Source organism: Mus pahari, chromosome 2 (assembly GCF_900095145.1).
Source record: "Mus pahari chromosome 2, PAHARI_EIJ_v1.1, whole genome shotgun sequence".
NCBI lineage: Eukaryota > Metazoa > Chordata > Mammalia > Rodentia > Muridae > Mus > Mus pahari.
The window spans coordinates 90,124,872-90,152,144 of NC_034591.1; the positions used below are offsets into that span (position 1 = coordinate 90,124,872).

At 52.7% G+C, this 27,273-nt stretch overlaps 1 protein-coding gene across 2 annotated transcripts in view; it reads right to left on the bottom strand.

Annotated features, from left to right (window-relative positions):
- Positions 1-1,061: 1,061 nt before the first annotated feature.
- Positions 1,062-27,273, bottom strand: part of Atoh8 (atonal bHLH transcription factor 8) — a 30,319-nt gene continuing 4,107 nt past the window's right edge. The window contains exons 2-3 of one of the 2 annotated variants that reach the window (XM_021190992.1): positions 20,333-20,524; positions 1,062-2,031 (exon numbers count right to left, since the gene is read on the bottom strand). In XM_021190992.1, coding sequence (XP_021046651.1) covers positions 2,026-2,031; positions 20,333-20,524 — 198 coding nt within the window. In that variant the 3' untranslated portion in view covers positions 1,062-2,025. Of the gene's footprint in view, positions 2,032-20,332; positions 20,525-22,505; positions 22,663-27,273 lie in introns of those variants that run through there. The other variant, XM_029535099.1, reaches the window with a different exon arrangement.

The following is a 27,273-nucleotide window of genomic DNA, read 5'->3' on the forward strand; positions in this document are numbered from 1 at the left end:
CCTTGTTCTGTGGGAAATCACAGAAAAAGAGACGGGTGTGACTGAGGAGGAGGGACTGTTGCTCTTGGGATGGGACTCAGCTCCCAGCCAGAAGTAGACTGGGTAGAGGGTATAGACTTCAGCGATGTTGGAGCAGCCAGCAGCATGCCTGTCCCTTTTATCCCTTCTCGTAAAGATTTCTTTTCTTTTTAATTATGTGTCTCTGTGTGGGTATACGTGTGTGAGTATGGATGCCCAAAGAAGCCCCCGATTTCCTGATTTTGAAGTTATAGGCTGCTGTGAGTTGCCCAGTGTGGGTTCTGAGAACCTAACCTGGGTCCTCTGCAAGAAGAGCAAGTGTTCCTAACCACAGAGTCGTCTCTCCAAGCCCAGCAGGCCTGGCCTAACCTACGCAGTTGTACCCCTTCTGTGGCCAGGCCCACAGGCCTTGCCTTGTGCTCTCTCCTGCAGCAACGAAAGCAACTAGCAGGGCCCTAGCCGTGGCTCTGTCACTAGGTGTCTGGTCCTGGAGCCGAGTGTGACAAAGGGAGGTTCACAGTACTCTCCCCACAAGCATTCCCTAACACCCCAACAGTCCTTCCCTATTTCTTATGTGTAGTTTCTTCCCCTCTCCCGTCTCTATCCTAGAATAACCCACAAAATAAAGGCAAGTAACAAGGCCACCCAAAAACATTGTGCTGGGACCGGGAAGGACTTGAGAGCAGAGAGGGCTTGGAGCCAGGCTGTCCTGATTCAAGGACTGTCTCTGCCGATGACTGACCCTGTCTCCTGGGGCCTTGTTTCCCTCGTCTGGAAAATGACATTAATAGTGATCATTAATTAATAGTGATTGGTCTCACATAACTCGTGGTGGGGGCTAAGTGAAGGGTGAGGCGGAGAGAGTTTCTCCTGTGACCTGGACCAGCCAGCAAGCCTGAGGCCCCATGGTGGGGAAATCCCTCGATAACACAGAGACACAGAGACGGAGGGACTCCCCGCGCTTCCCTCACAATCCCCAGCTAGCGACCGCCCAATGTCCTGCTCACCTCCCCCCCCCAGTCCATTCACCACACACGAGCCCATTATATGTTGCCGCTTTTACTTCAATTTGAAGCAGATGGTTGCACACAGATGTGAACAGCTTTGGCCTCTGGAGCACAAGGAGCAGGCCTTGGCTTTGGACGTGCCCCTTCTCCCACATCCTGGCCCATTCCCCTGGTCCCTTCCTCCCTAAGTCCTCCTGCCTGGCCTGTCCACAGGCAGCTGCTCTCCAGCAAGTGCTAACTTACATGTTAGCCTGAACCTGGCTACTGGTGAGGAGTACCTGCTGGGACAGGGGCTGGGAGCAAAGACCGTCAGAAAGATTTCCTTGGGGCACGTCCCGGGTGGGGTACGGGGCAATATTGCTTCTTTAGTCTTTCCCCTTTCCTCCTCTCTCAGGAGGCTTGGGGTCTAAGGAAGAGCCAGGACCCAAAGAGTATCAGGAACAGGAGTCAGAGGCTTGGGTAGCTAATGGGAAGGGCCACGGATCTCAGGCCCCACCTCCCACCAGCAGCCTGCCTGTCGTGGCTCTAGGAAGACAAGCAGCTGCTCAGGGCCCAGCACAGAGTGAGCACTGGCTTGGAGGGTTAAGTGCTTCTGAAGGTCACCAGATGCCCACTGCTTGCTTGGGTTCCTGGCAGAAGTGCTAATCCATCTTTGGCTTGAGGTGGACTTGGTAGGGCAGCAATGGTGTGGTTTTGTGCTGTTGGGGCTTCACCCATAATTTCCTTGGACGATCTCTGTAGAATCTTTGGCAATAGCCCGCCCCACCAGGCAGAAGGCAAAATCTGAAGTAACCCTGGAAGGCAGGAGACAGAGAGGGAGGTCGGCGGCCCTTGTGCTGGTCCTAAGTGACCCTGAGAGATGGTACACGGGCTGAGTATCTGGTAGCATCTTGAAGAAGACAAGGAACGAGGCTGGTCGTCTCCTGGTGGTCCCAGCTTTCTCCTCAGGCCCGACTGGGAAGAGACTCACCGTGGTGTCTGTGGTCTAGCCTGTGGCAGGTCACTCCTGAAAAGGAAAATAGATCAGCGTTATTCCTGTTCCTCCTGAAGTTGGATGCTAACACTCACAGGACATTCTCTCAATTGTCATGTCTGCCCACAATGGGACATTAGATTTATATTGTCCAGGCAATGTTTCAGTCAAACAATAGGGCCAGATTTAGACCCAAGACTAGCAATCCCCATAGCATACACTGTCCCCTTTCTCCCCACTGAATTCTGCTGCCTTGAGGATACCAAACCCTTTTAATCCCAGGGGCACCCTGTGCTGATATCATGAACCCCAGAGTCACACCTCTGAGGGGTATCAAAGTCAGCTCTCTAATGTGGGGTGCTGGAATGGGGGAACAGCGGGGCTTCCCTGCAGGCTGGTTGGTTCCCATGGAAATAATTGTCTGTCTGTCACTTCTACTATCTCCTCACCCTGTTCGGACAAGAGCACGTCATCACAAGTCCTGAGGCCTACTATAGCTGTGGCCTTGTCACCCGATAGCTGGGACACCTGACACAGTCACATCTTAGGTGTCCTCCACTGACAAGATGGCCCAGACGAAGGAAACCAAAGATTCAGTCCCTCCTTCATTTTCTAAGCAGAAATGCGAACGGACCTGTAGAATCCTCACCCAGAAAACAACAGAATTCTGTGTATCAGAACATCACCATGTGGAGACACAGAGAGCCCCTGAGCTACCTGGGACATCTTGAGAACTGTGAGTTAGTGGGTCAGGCCATCTCTAAGTCCCAAGCTTCCAAGAAGGGACGGGCGAAGACGGCAAGCCAAGGGCACACTGGGGAACCAGCCCTAGAGGATGGGGGATGGTCAGAATGAGTGCAGAGACTCATGAGGGATCCAAGGATCCATGCAAAGAGTACTCGGAGACCTTGGAACCGCACACCTCTTGGTTCTGCAAGAATCCCGAGCAAGCCATTCCTGCTGGTGCTGAAGAAAAGCAGCTTTCAGACACCGCTGACAGGCCAGGGCCCTTCTCACGCACCAAGGGTAAGCCACTGGAGGCAAAGTAGGAGTGAATGTGTCACACTGGCAATGTCAGGGGTTGAACCCAGATCATCCCTGCTTCTCCTACCCACAGAAGCTGCTCCTGCTGAAGCCTGCCTTTGAACAGCAAGGGGGCAGGAGCCAAACCATGAGGCTGGAGGGCTGCTAACCACAGACCTTTGTATGTCTGGCCTTGGAGGCCCCAGGACACTGACAGGAGCATAGCCAAGATGTGGTCCAAGATCCAAAATAAGAGGCTGGAGCCAGGCTGCATACAGGGTCCAAGCAGGGTGAGTGAGCCAGGCCATGGGGGAGGAAGGCTGGTCCTGCTAATAGTGGCTAAGCAGGGGGAAAGGAAAAGTGAGAGGCTGGCGGGCGGGATCTTGATGTGGTTAATCCCAGGCTTACATTCTCCTGGCCCATTGGACATGGCTGGCCCCCACAGAGATCTGCTTTTTGTTACTGAGTCTGAGAAGGAGGATTAAGAAGCAGAAGGCAGGCCCACGGGGATGGCACTGAGTCTGTGGTCCACGGCATGGTTTACAGCCACGTCATCCGGCTGGCTGCCTGGGCGGGCCCTGCCATGGACTGGGGCTGGAGCGCCTTCCTCCTCCAGCTTGACTCTGGTCTGGAGAAGGAATGGAAGGCTGGGACCATTCTCCTAGCCCACACTGTGAAGGTGGCCAGGGCAGTCTGGCTCCAGCTATAAACCCGGCCGGTTCTCAGACTGAGCTCACAATTGATGCCCAGTTGCCGGTATGCCCCAGACCAGCAAAGGAAGCTGACACTCGCTAGCTTCAGTGTTCTGTTGGTTTCTTCCTCTGGACCAATCAGTTGAGGCAGAGGGCAAGGAAGCAAACACAACTGCATATTGTTGCTTTTGGCTATTCCGGCATGCCTGGTTTGGTTGTGATACGGTCAGTATGGCAGAATGGATGAGATCATCACAAACAGAGGTCACCCTTCCACCTGTCTCCTCATCTGGGGTCAGAACACCAGCCCTGTGGGGGCCGGTGGATGCTATGTTCATTGCTGTAGCCCAGAGCCCAGCACAACTCCAGCTGCACTCTGTATAGACCGAGAACAGCCCTCCTTCAGCTTCCTGCAGCTCTCTCTTACCACAGGACGTTCCTCCATTCTCAGGTGGAACTACGTAACTGTATGACTGTGTAACTGTGTAACAGTGACTGCCCTTTAGAGATCTTTTCCCCTGTAACCCTGAGCAACTTCAGATGGCTCGCTTGTCCCCTTTGTTGGCTTCTCCCTCTCCTCTCCTCTGACCCTGCACCTCTGCCCTTAAGTCCTTTCCTCTCTTCTCTTGACCACTAGTGTCAGGCAGGGTAGTTGGACCACTTTGGAGACATTAAAAATTAACTAAGCCAGGGAGAAGGCACAAAGACAAAAGGTGCTTGTCTCCAAGCCTGATGACCAACCTAAGTCTATCCTTGAAACCACTTGGTGGAAAGAGAAGTGACTTTCACAGGCTGCCCTCTGACCTTCACATATGTGCCATTGCACACACATGTACACACGTGTGCGTGTGCACACACACAAAATAAATGATTCCTATGTGTGAACATTTTGCTTGCATGCATGTCTGGAGCAAGTTAAGCTCTCCACGCCTGGTGCTTACAGATGCCAGAAGAAGGCACCATGTCACCTGGAACTGGAGTTGCAGACTGTTGTGGTGCTAAGAACCAAACCCAGGTCCTCCGTGGGAGCATCCAGTGCTCTTAACCACTGAGCCATCTCTCCCATCTCCATCTCCATCTCCTTCCTAAGTTTAAAAAAAATGTTCATCATCTATGTCTACTTTAACCTACGTAATCCCCACACACACACACACACTCTTTTCAAACTGTCCATTTTTCTAGCAATCTGGATAATCTTCAACAGTCGTGAAAAAAGACCCAGTGAGTTTGAAATCTGGACGGTGATTTTTTTTTTATTTTAATTATTATATCCCCAAAACAGTAGGCGGATTTCAAGCATCTTTTAAAAACTTAAAATGCAATAGAAAAGCAGAGAGGTGAGAGAATTCCCCAAGAGCCACACTGGTGTTGTCCCTCAGCCTTCCACGCTGGCTGCTACTGCTGGAGTCAGGTGGACTGCAGGGCTTGGGCAGGCCAGTTAAGCTCTCCAACTAAGCCTCCATTTCCTCACTGAAAACTGTTACTTGTTTGTGTGGGGGAGGCGGGGAGGAGGCGCACCACAGGACCTGGGTGGCAGCCAGAGGACAACTTACAGAAGCTGGTTCTCCCCTTCCATTCGGAACGCTGAGCCATCTCCTCGCCCAGCTCATCTCCTCTATCTTTAGTGTGTGTGTGTGTGTGTGTGTGCAACTGTTGCTGAGCCAGGACTTACAGATTTATTTTCAGTTCATGAGCTTCTGGCCTCCAAATTTCCCAGGGAACTGGAAACAGGCAAGAGTCAACCCATCTCCAGCCACTCTGTCCTACCTGACCTGGGCACCATGAAGCAGACAGAGAATTCAGAAGCAGGATGTGACACAGACGTGATAGGAGTCTGCCGTTCCCCTTGTGTCCTGGCTAGAAGGATCCTCGGAGCTCCTGGGTGCCTAGGGGCAGGCATCGAAGTCATAGCCTTTGCGAATCCGAGAGCCAGGCTGGGGAGAACCTATTCACTCAACGAGTTGTAGTGAGTTACTGTCACATAGCAGGTTGGTTGGTGACGGACTCTGAGTTGGAGCCCTGCCCTGCTTCCTGTCTCATCTCATGGGAGAGCTGTCAACTCTGTTCGGTCTCCTGTATTCCCCAAAGAGAAAGTCATCACCCTGGATTCTAGGCTAGTTAGTGTATGTAACCCACAGGTCCCAGGCCCTGACTGAGACTATTGGATCCAGCAGGGCAAACCCTTCATTTGCTGAAGACAACCATTCAGGCCAAAGCTCTAGGCCAGAGAGTGGTTCAAAGAGGGGCTTTCCCAGCAGCAAGAAGCAACAGTTGCTCAACAGTTGCTAAATGCTGGAAGCTGAGGGGAGGTGGCGGACAAACCCCCTCCCTGTGCTGACATGTCAAAGGTAGAGCTACATTGCAGGCAACCAGTTCATTGCTACCAGCTCTGGAGACTGATGGAAATATCCTACTCATGGACATGCAAACTCCAGCGGGGGACTGTGGCTTGTGTCTTTTCTGCCTCCACCCCTTACAGAACATGGAAGGTCTATTCAGGACCACCCTCTCAGCCCACTAGCTCCCACCTGGAAAGAAGGAGCTGTTGCTCCCAGCTCCCCAAAGCACTTAATTCCCAGTGCCCTCCATCTTTCCGGGTTACAGATAGTGGGGTGGCTCACCCACCCACACATCTACCCCTCCCAAGGGACACTGCCTGAGGCGCCCTGATCTTCCCACGGCCTGGCAGGGAAGTGAGGGATTGAGGCTCAGTGCTGTCACTTTTTTTTTCTTTTAAAATTTATTTATTTATTATATGTAAGTACACTGTAGCTATCTTCAGACACTCCAGAAGAGGGAGTCAGATCTTGTTACGGATGGTTATGAGCCACCATGTGGTTGCTGGGATTTGTACTCCGGACCTTCTGAAGAACAGTCGGGTGCTCTTACCCACTGAGCCATCTCACCAGCCCCCAGTGCTGTCACTTTTAGAAAAGCGGTCCTGTGCCAGGAACCTCACTTCATTCCATTGTTCACACTGACAAGAGACAAGCCTTGGGAAATGTGTGTCACTGCGTCCATTCGGCAGACGAAGTCACAGAAGCCTGCACAGTCACCCTGTGCTACTGGAGCTGCTGTGGACAGAGCCTGGCCGCTGGCCGCTCTGACAAGCCAGTTTCCAACACTTGCCATCTCTGGGCCAATTAAGCAGCTAGTGACAGTGACGAACAAAAAGAGACTTATTAAAGGTGGGAAGAGGAATGAAAAAAGAGGTTCGGCGGCCCCCAAAGGACACTGACGTGAAGTTTGAGTTTAAATAGAGAGGGCTGGGGGTGAACATAACAGATCAATCCTGTTCAATTTGTGGTCCAGTCATCACCATTACCTCAGCTCCATTCTCTCTTGGAAAAGTGCTCTAACAAGCTGTCAGAGCTGTGTAAAGTCTCTTCCTGGGAGACAAGGCTCCAGCCTTTTCCTTCTCCTGGCTGGGAGGTCAAGAGGCCTGGCACACCCAAAGTTCGGACCAGAGCCTACCAGGAGCCCCCAGGGCCTGCAGAGGACAGCCACGCCATGCTGACACCTCTTCTCTGGCTGCCGATCTGTTGCTCTCTCAGAGGTCTGCCTGTGTCTCCTGAGCCAACTCTTTCTTGTCTTCTTCTATGTTTGTCTCTCTGTGTCTGTCAGTCTCTCTGTCTTTCTTGGTATGGTGCTCTGCAAGGGCAGGGCTGGTCCAGGCAAGGCTCTGGGGCCTAGCAGCTGCGGCTACCCAGTTGTCTCAGTCTTGCAGCCCCCAGAGTTCAGGACTGTTCCCTGAGGCACCAGGCTGGAGAGAATCAGAGCTGGGTGTACAGACCCCAGACTAGCGGGAAAGCCCTGGTCCTCAGTCTCCCCAAGTGGGCCCGACCCCAAAGACGCCCCATATATGTATGTACACCCTAATCTCTTTCTTTCTCCCAATGGGAGACAACTGGAGAAATTCCAATTTCTTGGGACTCAGTGTTTTTACAGTGTGACAGATAAAGGGAGGTTACAGCGTCTCCTTGGAGACAGCCATCACTGTCAGATGAGTTACTTCTCTTGCCTCACATCATGGTTCTAGGGTACAGCAGACCCTAACCCTGACCTACAGACACTCATGTCTTCACTAGTGAGCAGGATGTCAAGTCCCTGAGCCATTTGCCTGAGATGGCAATTACCGTGACTCTGCATCTCTCAACACCTCCCCTTCATAATCCTTCTAGCCAAGTGTCAGCAGGGGCAAGGAGGCAACGTCAGATAAACCAATCCATGCTGGCCAGGAAGCCTCTGCAAAGATCTCGGTCTGTACCCAAAAGATGCGTGAGGGAGCCTGCCATGCATAGAGCAGCACCAATGGGACATGCATGTGTGCTTCTACCGGTGTGTGTGTGTGCCTGTGTGTGTGCACTAGTGTGTGTGTGTGTGCCCATGCGTGCGTGTGTGCATGTGTGTGTGTGTGTCTGTGTGTGTGTGCGTGTGTGTCTGTGTGTGTGTGTGTGTGTGTGTTGCAGTTGGGAAAGGCCAGGATCCCCAAGCAACCCAAATAACCAAATAATTTCAGCAAAAGCAGTTGGAGTTCCATGCAAACACAGGGGGTTTGTTTGGGGGCGGGGGGAGTTGCTTCATTAATTAGTTTTTGAGACAGGTTCTCACTAATAGTCTATGATAGCCTCAAACTTGCTATATAGCAAAGAATGACATTGAACTTTTGTTTCTCCTGCCCCTATCTCCCAATTGCAGGTATGAGTCAAGACTCCTTTTTCTGTGATGCTGGGCATCAAACTCAGAGTTTTCTGCATGTTAGACAAACACTACCAACCGAACTATCCCTAGCTCAAAAATGCAGTTTTAACAAGAGATACCTTTTTTCTTGTCTCTTCTAATATCCTTACACCCACGCCTTAGCTAGAATCTGGAGCCACTGTGGGATGTGGGTACAGGTGGGGTCATCTCTCATTAGGGCTTTTTATTCCCTGACACCTTATCAATTACACCGTAAAGGAGGTTCCAGCTACACTAAGGAAAGGCTGAGAACGAGATGAGGGAAGTGACTCTTTCCTTCCTTTCATAGATGTCTGAGAGAGAGGGGGGGGGGAAGACCCGCCCAGCAGGCAATACAATATAGTGGTTAATGGTGCCAAGCAGTGGCATCAGAAAGTCTGTGTGAATTCTGAGATCCATGCTACTACCTGTACCTAAACAAGTCAGCTGACTCTTCCTGGGCAACTCAAGGTCAAGGCCATGAGCATCACCCGTCTGCACAGGTCCCTGTGTCCCTGCCCCTTATGGGACTCTTTGCCCTAACACTAAATGGCCTCTGCTTCTGGGCTCTTCACCATTACCATTCTTATTCTTTCCTGGCTGTGTGGCCCTGGTCACCTCTGTCCCTGCTCCCAGAGCTGGTCTTGCCGCAACAGGTCGTTTCTGTGTCGCTGCTTCGATCCCAGGCACCTGGTTGTCCAGGTCACAAGGTCTGCATCTACGACAAACTCCTGTCCAGAAGAGCCCTCCTCTGCACTGTTAGCTATCACTGTTGTGTCATTTAGCTCTGATCGTTTTATTCACTGAAGTAACCCTAGAGCCAAAACCAGCAGAGCAGGACACTTACTTAGGCTTAAATAAAGTGCAGGGCCCTTTTGGTTATCTTCATCATTCTCTACATAGGGATCTAAAAAGACTGAAGTAAAAATTTTACGGGCTGGGAGTATAGCTCAGTTAGCAAGTGCTTGCCTAGCACGCACAAAGCCCCACTCCCGTGCCCAGCATGGCAGAAACCGGCTGGGTTGGAACTGTCTGTAATCTCAGCTCTAGGGAGACGGAGACAGGAGGTCATACCCCACTAGACCGCAAGTTTGGAGTCACATGGGTCAAAATGTAAAGACATATAAGTTAAAATTAACGCATGCAGGTGGAGGGAGGTACAAAGTGGTCCACTCTTTGCAAAGAACCTTCCAGTACCAACCCGTGTCCTTCCTGTTCAGGGTGTTAGGGATCAGGAGAGCATCGAGAGAGGTGTGAAGCATTGCTCCTGTGGTGGGAGGGGGGACTCCCAGAAGTGGCTGTCACCACCCCCAGGTGGGCTCTGAGTGGCTTGTTCCTTTTGGTGGCACTCATGTGTCTCTGTCCTCCCTGTCACCGTGCAGCCATTTCTAAGGCTCCTGGTGGACAGAGGGCTTGCAAAGCCATCAGCCAAAAGCCTTCTATTGGTATATCCTGCAGGGAACCTCCATCTGATCCTGACAGATGTGCTGCACACCTGGCATGGGGACACACACACACACACAGAGAGAGAGAGAGAGAGAGAGAGAGAGAGAGAGAGAGAGAGAGAGAGAGAGAAAGAGAGCAAGCTAGCTATTAACAAAGAGAAAGTTGGACTTGAGTTTTCTTCCTCTATCAGAGTCAAGTTCTTGGGAAACACCCCAGGTTAGTCTGACCCTAGGCTTCTGGTCACTTTTCAGATGGAGCAGCCATGCCCTCCAGGGTCCCTTCTGACTTCCAATTCAGAAAACCCATTCATAGCGGTCATGCCCTCCGGCCGCCCCCTGGTCCCTGGGCAGCTGCATCTGCATTTTGGGAGGAAGGTACTGCCTGCTGAAGGCAAGTACCAGAGCTCAGGGCATGCACAATCAGCTGTGCTGAAACACAGGCTCCTGGCCCTGGCAAGAACACTGCTAGGTGGTCCAGAGGGAGGGGTGTATCAAGGGAGGCGGTGGCCTGGTGTAGCACCCTGCATAAGTCCTGCCCTGCCCTGCCCTGCAGAGGCCGCGGGGAAGACTTTGTGTCATCTCGAGCCTGCAAACAATAAAAATCCCAAAAGGTGGTGGGACTTTAAAAAAAATGATGTGAAGCCGGGCCTGGTGGCGCAGGCCTTTAATCCCAGCACTCGGGAGGCAGAGGCAGGCGGATTTCTGAGTTCGAGGCCAGCCTGGTCTACCAAGTGAGGTCCAGGACAGCCAGAGCNATAAAAAGAAACCCTGTCCCGAAAAANANAAAAAAAAAAAAAAAAAAATGATGTGAGAGAATTCTGCAAACTGTAAACACCTGTCACCTGCAAAGAGCCATGAGGTCACGGGGGGGGGGGAGCTGGCCACCCACGTTCTAGGGACCTGAATGTCACCAGTAGAAAAGGGGGCTGTGGCACCAGCTTTGTAAGGACATAGGTAAGATTAAAGGAACTAGGGAAACAATTTTTCTGCCACTGTGACCAGGGCTTGTAACAGTGGTTGGCTCCACAAAGAAGAAAAGTACTGTCACTACTGGAGTCAACTCTCCTGGGTTGGGCTATGTGGAGTCCGCTCTGCTGCCCTCCCAGCACGTGAGCCCGGATGCTTTTCTCAGATTCAATGGGAACAACTCCTCAGGGGAGGAAGGATCTATCTAGGACAGACTGCACTAACGGAAAAGAAGCCATCATCCTGGTCTTGAGAATGAAGTGCCTTGAAACTATGGCAGCCACTATGTAGTCCTGGGGAGCAAAGAAAAAGAAGCCTAGATCCCCAGAGCAGGAACAGGCTGCTCTCCAGGACCCATGAAGAAACTGGAGGAGGGGTCCGGGAGGGCTTCCTGGAGGAACTGAGCCTTCCTCAATGGGTCAAAGTAAGGCAGAGCGATATCAAATGGCTGGGAAGACAGTTTTAATAAACAAGCAAGCATGTGCACAAAGCAGGAGCTCCTGGCCAGGCGCTCTGTCAACATTGGGATACAAGGGATAGATGGCTGTGTCTGGGTCAACAGGGGGGGGGTATGGACAGTAGGTGTTCTGTTGAGTCTGACCTATGCCTATGGAGACTATGTGGGGACTGTGGATTGGACCCTGGCTCTCTGGAAGATGAGCCAGTGCTCTTAACCTCTGAAACCACTCTCCAGCCAAGCCTGAGACTCTTGAACAAGATCTCATGGTCCCCAAAGCACCACTGAGACCCCGACACCCCACCTCCCTAGAAGCCACACAGGGAGGGCCCCAAGGGCTGGCGCCAAGCCCCTCTGGACATGAGATTAATGACCCTGAAATTATGATAAAATAAACGTTTGGTCCTGCTCTGTCTGCCCAAGTGTAGGTGGGTGGAAAGCAGTGGGAAAGACAGGAAGAAAGGGGTGAGGGCTTTGAAGAAAGCATAGAAGAAACGCAGCATCCTCTCCCAGGACCCAAATGGGAGGCTTGGGGAAAGCAAGCCACAGTCAGTCACTTCCTACTGCTAAGTGAGGGGCCTGCTGGCTCTTGGTTCTGAAGGGACAGCAGGGAGGGAGCCAATGACAGAGAAATGCAGGGACCCGAGGAAGCAAAGCTCTGTCCCCTGTCCCCAAACCCATCTCAGCACTAATACAGAAGCACACCCTGGCCATCCACTCCGGGGCAGTCTTGACCCCATTCTCTGTCCTGAGGGGTGCCAGGAGGACAGGAATCCCTGCTTCTCTCTCTTTTCATCCCAGCTGCCAGCTCTGCCCCAGGATCCCACAGCCCAGGACAGGCCACCTGGTGACTGTTCCCAGAAGGTGCCCAGATTCTGAGCAGACATGTCCCAGAAGCCTTTGGCGACAGTGGCGGCAGCCGGTTCTTTAAAAAGGCCTCACGTCATGCTGCAGTCAGCTGTGGGGGCCCAGGCACTGGGGTGTTTATGGCTACTACTGTTCTCCCAAAAGCTCCTCTGTGCCGCCCCTCTGATGAGCCAATGGACGGTCTCTGTCTCTCCCTCCTCTGTCTCCTGCAGGTCTCACCCCAGCCCCTGCAGATACGGTGCTTGCTTCTTTTGCAAGCTGGGGTCAGTCAGGGTAACAGTGGGATGACTTTGCAGCTCAATGTTACTATTTGGTTAGAACTCCAACCATGACAAGTTAGGACCAGGCCACACTTTTGGAGATGACCTCAGCAATTACAGGTCAGGACCTGGCCACACTGATCCAGACACACATCCAGACAGACAGACAGACAGACAGACAGACAGACAGACACACACACACACACACACACACACACACACACGTACAAATGGACAAAAGTTAACATCAGAATATCTTCCCCGCTTACCTCTGTACAATATTTCCTTTCTTTTTGAGACAGGGTTTCTCCCTGAACCTTGTCATTTCATTGTCACATGCTGCCACACTCGGCTTTTTATGAGTCTACTAGGGTGGGAACGCTGGTCCTCACCTTTGCATAGCAAGCCTATTGAGCCATCACCTCCTTAGCTACTGTCCTCCCATTTGACTCGGACCCTCTTGGTTGCCTGTCTCTTCCAGCCCAGAGGAAAACAGTCACTTCCCACTATTCCCAGGATTAACAGCTTTGAGCTTTAAAAAAAAAAAAAAAAAGTGCCAGTATCCTAAAAAACGAATTAGGTGGCCTTCAGGTACTCCTAAGAAGGAAGAAATGACACCTGGTGTCAGAAGAGGAAGAAACAACACTGAAAGCAAACAAGGGGGTGGCAGAGGTGGGGGGGGTATAAAAAACAGAGATAAAAAGTCAAGAGCAAACAGCGGTGCCTGAGAAACACAAACTGCAGCCGCCAAGTTTTACGGCATCCAGCCCTGTTATTCATAAGCGAGTTTCCTCTCTCACAAAGAACCTTTTGCACGGTTTTCGCTGCTGCCTCCAAACCAGCTGCTCGCGCTGTTGTATCCTGAGTGATGATGAGGTTCTGAAAGGGCTTTCTGGGAACAGATGGCCAGGGGAGAGCTGGGGAATGTGCCAGCGGAGGGCCGGGCGAGCTGCCAAGGCCTGCGGTGACTGAGTTCTTGGGCTTCCAGCTCGCGTGCTTTCCCTGCCCTCTGCCCTCCGTGGCGCCAGCAGGCCTTCCCAGCGAGCGCTCGGAACATCTGGAGTCTGGGGTTGCCAGGAGGGGGGGCGGGCGGCCTGAGGGGGGGGACCCGCTGTTCCTGCGGAGCTCCCATAGACTTGCAGGCAGGCCCGCCTCTCCCAGCAGCTAATCAAAACCACAGCACCGAATGGGAACCAGGCGGCGCTCCCAGCTGCAGCCGGAGGCCGCCAGGCGACTTAACCCGGTGTCAGGCCTCACTGGCGGCGCAGCCCTGGGGGTACTCGGAGCCGATGACACCACCCCCCCGCCCCCGAATCCAGGCCCACCCCACTCCTTGCCACCACCAGCGGGCTATTGGCTCCCTGCAGCTAAATGGAGCCTCCACGTGCTGCAGATGCCTATTTACATAAGGGCTCCAAGTGGGTATAGCACAGGACATAGCGTGCGGGCTGGGGGGTGGGGGTGGGGGCGCTCCTGGGCAATCTTCAGGGGAGAAAGAGCTTGTGGGTTTTCAACCAAAGAAAGGAAACCTACTTCCTAGTCCTAAGGCACATGACTTTCTCTTGGCCTCAGTTTTCCTTCTGTCCAATGGGGGGGGGGGCGGGGGGCACTGCTTCCCACTCCAGGAGTCTTACTGACAAGGGGTAGAGATGGTAGATACAGTGCTTGGTGCACAGTATACCTCACCATATGGTTAGTGTCTGTTGATGGCGGTCTGTTTATTGGCACTCTTTTGAGCCAAATGTTGCCTAGATTTCTTGATATAGATCCACGCCCTTTGAAATCGAGGATTTATGGACTGGCTGCTTGCTGGCCTCACTTTAAAGGGCAGGATCAGCGCTTCAGATTCAAGTGCTAGAGATTCGAGAATCCCTAACCCGAAAGATCCCCATCTGTCCACCACAGGTACCTTCCCTTTCTTGAGACATTCCTTCCTAGGGCTAAATACGAACTTGTCATTTTGTAGCTGTACACTGGGAGATTCCCTTTCTGAGAAAAGGGCAGCCCCTTCTGACACAGGGTTTTGTTTAATCCCTTCAGCAAGGCAGAAAGGAAGGTATGATATTCCTGCTTTATGGGGAGGGGGGGAAGAGTCCTGGGAACCAAAGAGGTTAAGTAACACATCCAGGGTCACCAAGAAGGAAGTACGAATGCCAGGATTTAACACTTTGACCAGTCCCAACGTCCTTGTTTTGTTTACTTCATAATTAAGCATGTCAGAGAAGGTGGCACCCAGGAGAGGTGTAGAGCTCTCCAGGTGGGGGTGGGGTTGTTTCAGCCCAACTCTGCACAGCCGTATCCCAAGCACAGTGAGTCCTTGCAACAGAGCCGGGCCTCCCTCGTGTCTGAGCATGCAGGGCAGTTGCTTTTGCTCGCTCAAGGCTCTGCATCTCTCTCTATTCACACCCAGCACTACAGAGTGAAAGGCAGAGAGTTCTGATCCGAGCACCCCAGCCTCTACCCGACCTCAGACCACCCAAGTAACATCACAGGCCACTGCAAGGAAAGCCAGCCCGAGCTCACCTGGGAGGTTTCCCAGCTAATGATCCCTCCAACCCAGGCCTTGCCAGACTTGTGGCCTAACGGTGTCAAATGTGAGAGAAGAAACAGCAGCTGAGAGGAGGCTCCATGTTGGAACAGCTGGCGACAAACATCTATGTAATTGGAATGCCAGAAAAAATAAATTGCATCCATTTTTATGACTGGAAGGGAATTGGGTGGTGGTTTCCCACCCACCTCTCTCTCTCCTCTCTCTCTCTCTCTCTCTTTCCCCCAGCATAGATGGACTCCACAGACTTTGAGAGCGAATGACATTTAACTCAATGACTTAGCCTAGAGGATCTGGACTAGAGAGCTCGCTGGCCTGCCTGAGTTCCATGTGGGTAGTAATCAGTGCCTTACAGAGGGGGACAGCCAGGCACAGCAGCAACGACCACTCATGGGGCAGGCTGAGGTAGACTAAGCTAGGCCAGGGCCCTCAGTGGGCGCTCAGGCTCACGCGGAGCTGGGAGAGTGGGACCCAGGCAGGGAGAGCCTCTTGAGACTTTGCCACACACCTTCGGGCTCTGTGAACAGCCCACAGAACCGATGCTCCAGAGCTCAGCCACCTAGACCGGAGGCAGCCCCGGACGAGCAAAGCTCACACTAACTCTCCTCTCTTCCCCACTGACAACCCTCCCCCCCCAATCACCTGCCCTTGGTCTGTCCCCAGAAGTGATATTACGCGGCTCTATTCTGCAGACGATGGTCTTTCAAAGGACAGAGTCTGGTACCCCACCTGCTATCTCCTTAAAAAGCTTGCCTCTCCCAGACGGCAGTAAACAGCAGAAGGATAAAGCTTTGCCTGCTTAAGAGGTCACAGACTCCAGGGCACCCACACTCAAGAGGCTCCTCTCCATTTCCTTAGCCCTACAGGCCACACAGGCAGGCTGGCACCCTGGGTTCCTCAATGGAGTGAGGGCTACTTATCCTACTGTCCCACCCCACCCCACTGCTGTAAGCAACTAAGGCAGGGCCTCAATGGCCATTCATTACCAAGACTCAAAAACTCCATCGAGGTCAGCAGGAGACAATGTTACTGAGTTACTTGTAATCTCTGGAAGAAAATGTTCTAGGCAGGGGATACAGACTCTCCTATTCCCATAGGACCAGGAAGCCCACAGAGACCAGCTATGAAGGGACAGGTCTGTCCCCCTTCCTGTTCTCCATCCTCCTCCTTCTGAGAGGCCCCCAGAAGCTGCCACCATAGAGACTGAGGCCGCGGGAGTGTGGCGCCAGGTGCTTAGCTGCTCTCCCCAGCACAGCAGACCTGGGACAGTCACTCCCCAGAACCTTTTCCCCCCAGTCCTGTCTCTCTGCTGAAGGGCCTCTGTCTGACAAGGCTCTCGGCACTGCTGGGGTTTATGCACTGGGTGAGAACTCGAAGCTACACAGGAAGAGTGGCTGGTGAAGGGCTGTGATGGATAGAGACTGCGGCCTGGGGAGTGAGCCAAACTCAGTGCTGATTCTGTTAATGCAGACCTTGGCAGGATGGCTCCTGGGGTGGGTGGGTCAGGAGCCCTGGACTCAGGCTCTCAAACCGATATGCTGAAGGAGGGTCACCCAGCCCCCTTCTTGGGAACATGTTTGTTCATAGAGCCATCCTCCAGCTCAAACTGTCACCAGTCACATTGGCCAGGACCTCCAGCATCTCAGGCAGAGCAGACATCTGCTCACAGACACAGTCTTCATCCACGCCCCCCCCCCCCGGCCTTACTCAGCCTCTTGCTGCCTGGTGGTCTCACATCTCAACTGCTCTTTCCACTTAAGGCTTTGGGGGGGATGGGGGACTCACTCTATAGCCAGGGTTGGCCCGAAATTCTTGGCAATCCTCCTGCCTCACAGCTCCCAGAGTGCTGAGCTGGGATTACAGGTATGAGCCATCTTGCTAGACACCATGTAAGCCTTTAAACATGAGCTGAGTCAGGTGGCCCCATGAGGCCACTCAGAGGGTTGAGGCACTTGCTACCAAGCCTGATGAACTGAGTTTAGTCCCTGGACCTTATGTGGGAGTAAAGGGAGAACCAGCAAGCTGTCCTCTGATGACCTCCACGCGCATTGCACAGTCCCCTCCCCCCCCATGACCTCCACACGCATTGCACAGTCCCCGCCCCCGATGACCTCCACACGCATTGCACAGTCCCCGCCCCCGATGACCTCCACACGCATTGCACAGTCCCCGCCCCCCGCCTCTGTGAATTAATTTTCTCAATGTAAATGAATGGTAATGGGATTTCAACATGTGCCCTCAATTACATGTATTGGAAACTCAACTCCAAATCTCATGTGCCAATAATATGGAGGCAGGGACTTGTGGGAGTTAATTACACGGCATGAGGTCATCAAGGTGGATACCCGGGACAGTACTGGCTTTGTAAGTGGGAGAGAAACTTGATCTATCATGCTTGCTATCTGACTGTGTGATCCCCTTGACCAGGCAAGATAGATAAAGCAAGAAAGTCCTTATCAGAAACCAACACTGGACTGACTACTGCACTACCCGGCTCTAGAACCAAGAGCTAAAGAAACCTCTGTTCTTCAGAAACTACTCAGCCTCTGGTATAGGGACAAAGGCAGAGGGTAACTATGAAGCTATCCCCCAAGGGACATGAAAGGGCAAACAAACAACCACGACTTGGCCTTGGGAGAAAGGGGCTGGGAGGTGAGTGTAGCCTGAGATGGTCAGCTCATTTTCCACAGAGGAACAGCATGGGCCCCTCGTGTTTCCGAGCTGCCCATAAGCCAAGTGGAGGGCATACATTCCTGATGTCACTCAGTACTTGGCAAATAGGGTCATGACTCTATCCCAGGGCCTTCTGGAGGCTGATGCTAATAACAAGCCCAGGGCATGGAGGGCTACTCCAGACCCAGAAAGGGCAAAGCAGATACCTGCCTGCATGCAGAGTCCCAGATCTTACCCCCTGCACTCTCTCAGGCCTGACAGGGCTCTGAGCAACCCAATCCTCCCACCTGTTGGACCAGTGTCCTCTGATGCCTGAGACTCCATGTGAAGAACAGGAATTCTTAGATGTTGTCTTTTTCATTCTGATTATCTTGGCTCCCAAATCCTCCAACCACAATGTCCTGTTGCCACTAGGTGGCAGGGACAGTGTGGCAAACTATTTTGCGTCTATACCCCCATGTCTGTCACAAAGAGGGTCCTGTACAGGGAGAAGGTATACAGAGAAAGACTTTAAGATCCCTTCCATCCCATGGTTAAGGACTCCTGCAGCGGTCACACGCCCTATAGAGGTGCTGTATATACCCGAGGAAGCAGGAAGTGTCCTTTGGAGCCTGCCAATGTCCCAGGCTGTGACAATGTCCCTGGAGCTGAAGCACAGTCTCTGTCCCCTTTTGCCACATGAGGCTTTTCAAAGAGGCAGTTCTGCACATAAGGAGGAGAAGTCGGGCCTGGGAAGCACACCCTGGAGGCCATGAGAGCCAAGGAGACCAGTGAGGGTCATTACTTTAAGTGGATAGGGCATAACTAAAGATGCACGTCCTGTTCAGACCTTTGCAAACCGCGCCCCCACCCCCACCCCCACCCCCACCCCTACCCCAGAGCAAAGGGAAGGCACCCTCCAACCAGTCACCAAGCAGGCAGGTCCGCCCTCCTTTTGGCCACTCAGGAACACAACATTTTATCTTTGAGGTGGCCCTCAGTGGGTGCCCCACTAGTTGCAGCTGTCAAGGAAGCTGGACAAGTCAGGAAATGGTTCTCAACTGTTAGGTGACAGACAGGGCTGTCAGAGAACTCCATAACAGGCTACCTCCATCTCCTCATTTACACCACAGGGAGGTCTCTATGGTTTCTTAGCCTTGAGGTGATTTCCCAGGGCTCCAAACGTTTGGCTCTTCGGGGCATCCTCACTGCTGGTCTTTCTTCCCTGGTTCTCTGGCTGAGGCTGGAGTGTCCTGTCTACTCCAGTCAAAGGACTAGCAGCCTGGTGCTGCCTCGGAGTGGACTGGGGAGGGGTGTAAAAAGGTGGGGAGGGGAGAGAGGAAGGGTAGGAGCCGCCCAGGCTGCCTATGTGCACCACTAAGGGACACACCAACAACTGGATGCCAGGGGAGTTCACCAAGAGTTTACCAACCTCCTTTGTCACAGAGCACGCAAGCGGCGTGGAGCCATCAATCATGCCTTCATTTACCCATGTCACTCTCCCAAGGAAAGCAGGAAAGCTGGCCCTGGAGTGGCCGGTGGCGCTTCCTCTCTCATCCACTTGATGAGGGCCTCTCCTAATTGGCCCTGCTAAATCACTCCCAGGAATGCATTGTGCAATTAGGGCTGGTAGCACCCCCTGAGGAGGGCCTCCCTGGCTGGGGCCTCAGTGGCCTCTGGGAAATCAGGGCAAGCTATAGGTTCCCTGGGGGAGGGGCAGGCCAAAAGGAAGGAAGCGGGGAAGGATTGGATGAAGGGCACCAGAGTTCCCAGGGCCTCTTGAGCATCTCAGACAGACTGCATCCCACTGTCTTGCTCCATGCATTTCAGGGACACAGATCCAGAGAGCTACAGCCACTCTGCTAAGTGCTGGACCCTGACTGGGTATCTGGAAGCACCAAGCATGTAGGAAACTGATGTTGTGCCCCACCCCTTTTCTCCTCCACAAATTTCCTTAAATGTATCAGGTTTAATACAGGCTGTCTGCTCCACCCACCTCCAGTGATGTCCCTGCTTCATCCGCCTGGCAGCCTCTCAGCTGTCCCACTGGTCCCAGCCCAAATGCCACTTCCAACAAGATGTTCTGCCCAGTTCCCTCAGGCAGGAGAATGACTGTGAATCTTCCATCTGGCCTTCCCACACCCCAGGAGAGGCCACACTATTCCTTCCGCTTGGTGGTACAGGATAGCTTTCTGACCACCCCATCAGTCAGTACTGCATGGGAAGTTCACACCCCTGCCCAACTTTCTCAGTGAATCTCTCCGTGATGAATAAATGAATAGATATCATTCTCCTCCCCCATGCACAGCTTCATACGACTCCCCAGACAAAAACCACATTCCCCAAACCCACAGATAGCCTCTCCTGGGCTACCCCTTATTTGGGGACATCTCATCCTAACAGAACATCTGTCAGGGCCACACGGATCATTTAGCCTCACATCGCATAGTAAAGGAAGGGCTTCAAAGATGGATTTCCCCATTTAAGGAAAAAGCAAACCCAAACCTGGAGACTCCAGGATATCGAAGGTCATCCGACAGCCTTATGCTCACGATCCCACCCATGACCCCTGGGATGTGAGGATTCCTGGGTCTGAGGTGTCTACCGGAACATTCCAAGAGGCTGATCTCTCTGTCCTCTTGGGAACCCCTCCCTCCTCATGTCCCCGACTCCCCTAAGGTTGCTGCCCCAGCACAGGTGAGTACCTTCCGCTTCTTGGCTCGCCCTTCTGCCTGCAAGGTGCGGGTACAGCGCTGCACACACTCGGAGAAGCTGAGGTTGCTGTGGTCGGCACTGTAGTCCAGGTCAGCCAGCCGGGCCAGGGACAGGATGTAGTTACAGGCAATCCTCAGGATGGCCAGTTTGGACAGCTTCTGCCCGTAGGAGTAGCAGGGCACCTGAGGATGCAGGGAGAGGGCTTCAGAATGGCTGCAGGGGCCTCTGGGCAGAGCATCACCCCTCCACACCCACCTTGGCTGGCAGCACAGTGGAGGCAGCCTGTCTAGTGTGTGTCTGGGCACACCTGACTTTACGACCTCTGCTAATTAAGCACCCGAGGTTTACACACCCACATCCTGCTCAGCTATTCCCACACTCGAGAGTGGGTCCAAATTCCCATTTGACAGGAGGAGACAACGAGGCCGGACTCACACCCAAGCACCAGCTGCAGTACCACAGATCTGCACCCTACAGAGCCCTGTCCTCCTGACCCTGGGGGAGGGGCAGGCGTTCTTTCTACCTCTGAGGCTTCTTTCATATGCTCACTCATTCACTGACACTAATTTTGTTGGATACTTGAGGGATCAACAATAAAAAAACTTTTTTTTTTTTTTTTTTTTTTTTTGAGATAGGGTCTCACTATGTCGTCCTGGCTGGGCTGAAACTCATGATACAGACCAAGTTGGCCTCTAACTCAGAGACCTGCCTGCCTCTGCCTCCTGAATGCTGGGATTAAAATCATGTGCCACCGTACCCTGCAAAACTTTGACTCCTATGGGCCCGGTAGTATATACCTATAATCCTAGCACTTGGGAGGTAGAGGCAGGGGGGTCAGGAATTCAAAATCAGTCTCACTTACACAGCAAGTTTAAAGACACCTCAATTGTGACCCTGTCTCAAAACACTCTCAAAAGTAAATTTAAAATAAAAACACAACACCTAGCCAGGTGGTGGTGGTGCACGCCTTTCATCCCAGCACTAGGGAGGCAGAAGCAGGCTAATCTCTGAGTTCGAGGCCAGCCTGGTCTACAGAGTGAGTTCCAGGACAACCAGGGCTTCACAGAGAAACCCTGACTTGTAAACCACACCAAACCATGACTCGTAGTCAAATGTGGAGGTGAACACCTAGAATCACAGCATTCGGGGAGCTGAGGCAGGAGGACTACTATGACCTAGAAGCCATCCTTGGCTACATAGTGAGTACCAGGCTACAGAACAAGATCCAGCCTGAAAATAGGCCAACAAATAAACTTCAACTCCTGCCTTCAAAGAACTTAGACCCAAGAAGAATGGCGGAGCTGGAGTGATGGCTCCGTAGGAAAAACCTGCATGCAAACCCTCAATCAGAGGCCAAGCCTGGGAATCCATGTACAGGAGGACAGAGAGAACAGTCTATAAATCAGCCCTCTTTACCCCTCGTGTGCTGTGGCACATGCCATTGCACACATACACTTAGCAATAAAGAACAACTTTTAAAGATGCCATTCATTCTCTTGGGACCCTGGAGAACGTCCGGGGGGGGGGGCAGGGCAGACACTCAGACACAAAAACGTGATGTTTTCTTCTTTCTTCACTTTCTCTAAGCCCTCTAGACCTGGGTTACTGCTGAGCATGGCATGCAACAGGTGGGTGATAAATGCCAACAGCCCCACCTTGACTCACTTGTCTGTGTTGTCAGCAGCTTATCACTCACTAATTGTGGGAGATGGGCAGGGCCTCTGCCTTCTTAGTCATCCTACACGTGTGCTGTGCGAGCCATCAAAGAGCTAAGACCACAGCACGATGTAACTGAGTGTGGCGTGGTAACACAGATGGAACTCCTCGTAATCTACCTGACATCTATTAACCTTGCAAAATGGAGGACCTGAGTTCAATTCCTAGAACACACATTAAAAGTGTCCAGCACAGTAGCATGTGCTTTACAATCTCAGCACTTCGAAGGTAGAATCAGAAGCATTGTGGGGCATGTTACCTGCCTGGGCTACTAGGTCAGTTCTGGATCAAGGAGAGGAGAGAACCTTACCACAGACACAGACTCACACCCACACCCACCCACACACACACACACACACACACACACACACAGAGGGAGAGCGAGAGCCGTGCAGTTTTGGACACAAACGCCATCTCTCTGAGGATGAACAAACAACATATACTTACTTTGTCTCCTGGGTTCAATGCCTGGCTCTGGCTCTGACTCTGCCCAGTGTACGTCCCAGTGAATGACATGCTCACTCAGCCCTTGTACACTGGGCACAAGACTGACCTCACAAGGCAGTGGGGACTCAGTTGAGGGCAGGCATTGTACACAGCAAGCCTAGCAGAGGTCAGAAAAATGATGGCATTCAGTATTGCACAAGGTCCCAAGACAGACTCCAGGGAGGGTGAGAAACCTGGGCACAGACATTAAGCACCCCTCATCCTGGGCACAGAATCTAAGCACCCCTCATCCTGAGCACGGAAGCTAATCACCCCTCATCCTGGGCATGGAAGCTAAGTACCCCTCATCCTGGGCACAGTAGGTAAGCACCCCTCATCCTGGTCACAGAAGCTGAGTACCCCTCATCCTGGACACAGAAGCTAAGCACCCCTCATCCTAGGCACAGTAGCTAAGTACCCCTCATCCTGGGCACGGAAGCTAAGTACCTCTCATGCTGAACACAGAAGCTAAGTACCCCTCATCCTAGGCACAGTAGCTAAGTACCCCTCATCCTGGGCACAGAAGCTAAGCACCTCTCATCCTGGGCACAGAAGCTAAGCACCCCTCATCCTGGACACAGAAGCTAAGCACCCCTCATCCTGGGCACATTAGGTAAGCACCCCTCATCCTGGGCACGGAAGCTAAGCACCCCTTACTCTACACAAGCCAGGAGTCTAGAAAAACCAAGGCACAGAGACAGGAAAGGCAGCAGAGCAAGCAACTCTCCTGAACCTCCAGCTCCCACCTACATGCCCATCCCCCACCTACATGCCCATCCCCCACCTACATGCCCATCCCCCACCTACATGCCCACCTCCACCTACACACCCACTCTCCACCTACAAGTCCATCCTCCTCCCTTCCCCACCCACCCCCGCACCCTGCCACCCTCAGCCACAACACCAAACCCATCCAAGAAAAGCTGGCAGAATAACACTATTCGCCTGTTTCCAGTCAGAGTCCAGAAAACCCTGTTATCAGTTTGAACAAACAAACAAGATCTGGGCCAGGGAAGGGGTCTCAGGGTCAGGCCCAGCACCTCTGTGCTCCTTGACCCAGGAGGTGGTGTCTCCCTGTGGGGTGGGGGAATCTGGGAACACAGGACTATGTCACTTAGAGACTACTATGGAAATCTCCCTTCAACAGACAACTCTGCACCTGGGCCCCCAAACAGCCGGGCTTCTAGGAGGAAGTGAGAGTTTGAGAAAGGTCTGTGTGCTGGGCCCAGAATGGCAGGTGAAGCCAAGGCCAACCCAGGCACACGGTGCCAGGCTCTGGGGCAGTCTGTCCTAGATATGTCACTTTGTACCACTGCTTAGATTCCAGCTCCTGGTCAACAAAAGACAACCATGGACTGAGCCCTTGTCTTTCTGGCACAACCAGTGGCCTTCCACAGCATTATCCTATCTGAGATCTGCCTCAAGTAAAGATGAACGTCCCGTATGCACATGAGGAAAACGGGGGAGTGCCATTCTGAGCCTCAGCTCAGTCAGCTGAGCCCCAGATGGAGCCAGCAGCTTGTCTGCCTAACACCCGAGGAAGGCACAACAGGACATTCTGCTACCAGGGTGGACACGAGGGCCAACAGTGGCTCTTTCTGGTGGCTGGTCCCTTCTCCTCTCCTACCCTAAAGTTGACTCTCTGTAAGGCTCCTTTAGAGTCTCCTAGTGACAAGGCTAGGGATAAAACTCAGTTGGTAAGAGTGCCTGCCTAGCATACCTTGATACCCTGGGTTCAATCCCCAGCACGGCACGAACCAGGAGTAGTGGGGCATACTTGTAATGCCAGCACATGGGAGATAGAAACAGGAGGGTCAGAAGTTTGATTATCCTCAGCTACGTACAGGGTATGAGGCTAGCCTTAACTACATTAGACTCTGTCACAAACACAAAGCATACATTCCACTCACAACAAACAACAAACAACAAAACCCACAAACCACTACCATGCACTCTCCTAATGCCCACGCAACCTTTGGCCCCCAATAGCCCAGCTACACCTCAGCATGGAGACACCTTGGCCCAGCTGCCACCACAAAGTTCCAGGCACTTGCAGTAGCGTGATTTAGAGCAAATCCCTTCAGCTCTTCGAGCCTCTGTTTCCTCCTTGAGAGGGTAGAGACAGCAACCCTTGTGTTCCTCACGGAGTCTTGAGGACATTTATTGGTGTTGCAAAAGGTCCCCGACAGCTGTCTTCTTTAAAGCCGGTGGGCAGAGGTATTCTGAACGCACCAGCTACCCATCTCTTCGGCAGTGCACTGAGGAAAAGCAATGCCGTCCACTCCACAAAGATGCACTTTAACTCCCAGCTACGTAGTCTCCCTATGCCTCCAGCTGCAGAGAGATGTGCTGGGGTTTCAAGTCATGGCTCCACCAGGGCTCCTTCCAATTAGCTTAAGGTGGGCATGAGTAACATTAGATCGTTTTAGGCTAGGGACCCCAAAAGGACTCCAGATTTGTACATTACCTCTGTGAGCATCCAGAGCAAGTCACGAGCCCCATCCATACTGCATCGGACTGCCTGCACAGGACCCTGCCTTGTCAAAGGACTGGAGCTGAGGTAGATATGGCCACCTGTCTCCCTCTCCCTATCTGTATTTTCCAGCTTCCAGAATAGTAAAGGCACCTCCCTCAGATTCACCCATAAAGACTAGCTTAAAGGACTAGCTAAAGACGTGTGTCTGTGCACAAATGTCTTTGCAGGTATACATGCATAAGTTCAAGTACACACATGAAGGCTAGACCTCGGTACCAGGTGTCTTCCCCCATCACTCTCCGTCTTGATTTTGGAGACAAGTTCTCTCCTGAGCCAGAAGCTCCCTGACAAAGCTAGGTTGGCAGGTTAGCTGGGTCTAAAGCCCCAGAGATCCTCATGTTTCTCCCTCCCCGGTGCTGGGGTGACAGATGTATGTCAATGTTCCTGACTTTTTGCGTGGGTAGGTGGGAGTTGACCTCAGATCTTTGAGTTTGTTCAGTAAGTGTTTTACTGATGGAGTGACTTCTCCTGCTTCTGGATTTTAAACTCCACAAAGGATCAGCTCTGGGCATTTTTACAAGATCCTCTGGGGCCCTCAAACGTTCCACCCCTCCTCTACTGCCCAAGCTAGACCCTCCCTCGGCTCCAGCAAACACTGGCTGGGCAGCCTGAGGGCCTGGCTGTCCTCTGGACATCTTCCCGGCTTTAAGGAGGACCGTGGCCTTGCAGGACCCGTTTCTTCACCAGAAATGTGGGCATTCAAATAGCTGCTTCTCAGAATGGGATCACAGTGGACAAGTGTGAGGGGGAAAAATAAAACAACAACAAAAACAAAATCAAGAACCTAGCAGAACATTCAGGAACACCCTCAAAGCTTTTTGCCCTCTAACAGTCCTCAGAGACCCCCAGGCCCACAGAGCTACAAGCACACCATGTCCTGCACACAGTGGGAATTCTAGACTCCTTCTGCATGAAGCTATTCCCTCACGTCTGTGGGACAGGACTCCTGGCATGAAGCCGCCTCATCTGGGCTGTTCAATGCCCCTTTCAGGTCTACTTAGAAAGGACTTTAAAATTCAAACTTTCTACAAAGTGAAAGAGGACACAAGACTCAGCCATTCTCCCCTAGGGCCTGACAGATCTGGGGACAGAACCTGGCCACTCTCTGTAAGTGACAAGTAGTCCTACAAACATACAACCAAAGATATAGATCCACGTCATAAAAATCTCAACAAACAGCCTCTCTTGGAATCTGGGGGCAGGGTAGGATCCTGTCACCCTCGACAACTGTGTGGAGCTTCCAGTGTGAGAAGGCTTGATGGCCATTATCTTGGGGAGGGGTACACAGACACTGCTGAGGTTCCCCTGTCTCTTTCACCTCAGAAGATTTGGGAGCCATAGACAGGCTAAGGCCACCATCCCTATACCCTTCTGGAATTGCAGATCCCTATAATCTAGTGATGACCCTTGGAGATCCTCAAGGCACACTGGGGGTTGGGGGGGGGAACCTGGGGCCCACTTGCTCAATGCCTCCTTCTTGGGGAGAGACAGCTGCTAAGGGGCCATCACGGTCTGCTGATGCCACTCCTCCATGGACATCAAGGGGCTTCGAGGAAGGGAACAAAGCCACCCATAGGCTAGGCATCCCAAAAGTGGGCACAGTCGGAGGGTCCTGCCAGGGAACTGAGTCCCAGAGCCTGGGCCCTTCCCTCCTCTGCCCAGTACAGCTGGCCTTTCCCATGGACCCCTCCCCCTGGCAGGGAGCAGCCTGCACGTGGCCAGCCCAGCTGCACACACATGGCCCTCATATGAAGCAGCAAGGAGGGCTCGGGTGCAGCTGGGCTGGTGGCAAGTGCTGTTGTCTGACCATCTGCCCTGCACCCCCCATCCCCAGACGTGAGGGACTCTGTCCCACCTGCACCTCTGCCAGCAGGCACACAGCCCCCTCCCAGTTCTTCCTGGTTGGGAGGAGAGGAGATTGCAATGACTGGCAGGGGCCTGACTATTTTCTTGGTGCTGCGGTACATAAGCCAGGAAGCAAAGCCGTTAAGCGCTGGCCACTGAGAAGACTCACTAACCCTGATTCATTCCAGGTTTTGTGGTGGCCACACAGCTCTGCAAATGCACAACGCCATGAACGCACTGCCAAGGCCCCAGAGTGCCGACACATAGATACGGCACAGCACCAAGCCTGCGGGGCCACCGGGAGCACCACAAGACCTCAGCCAGTTCACATAAGCTTCCTGAGACCCT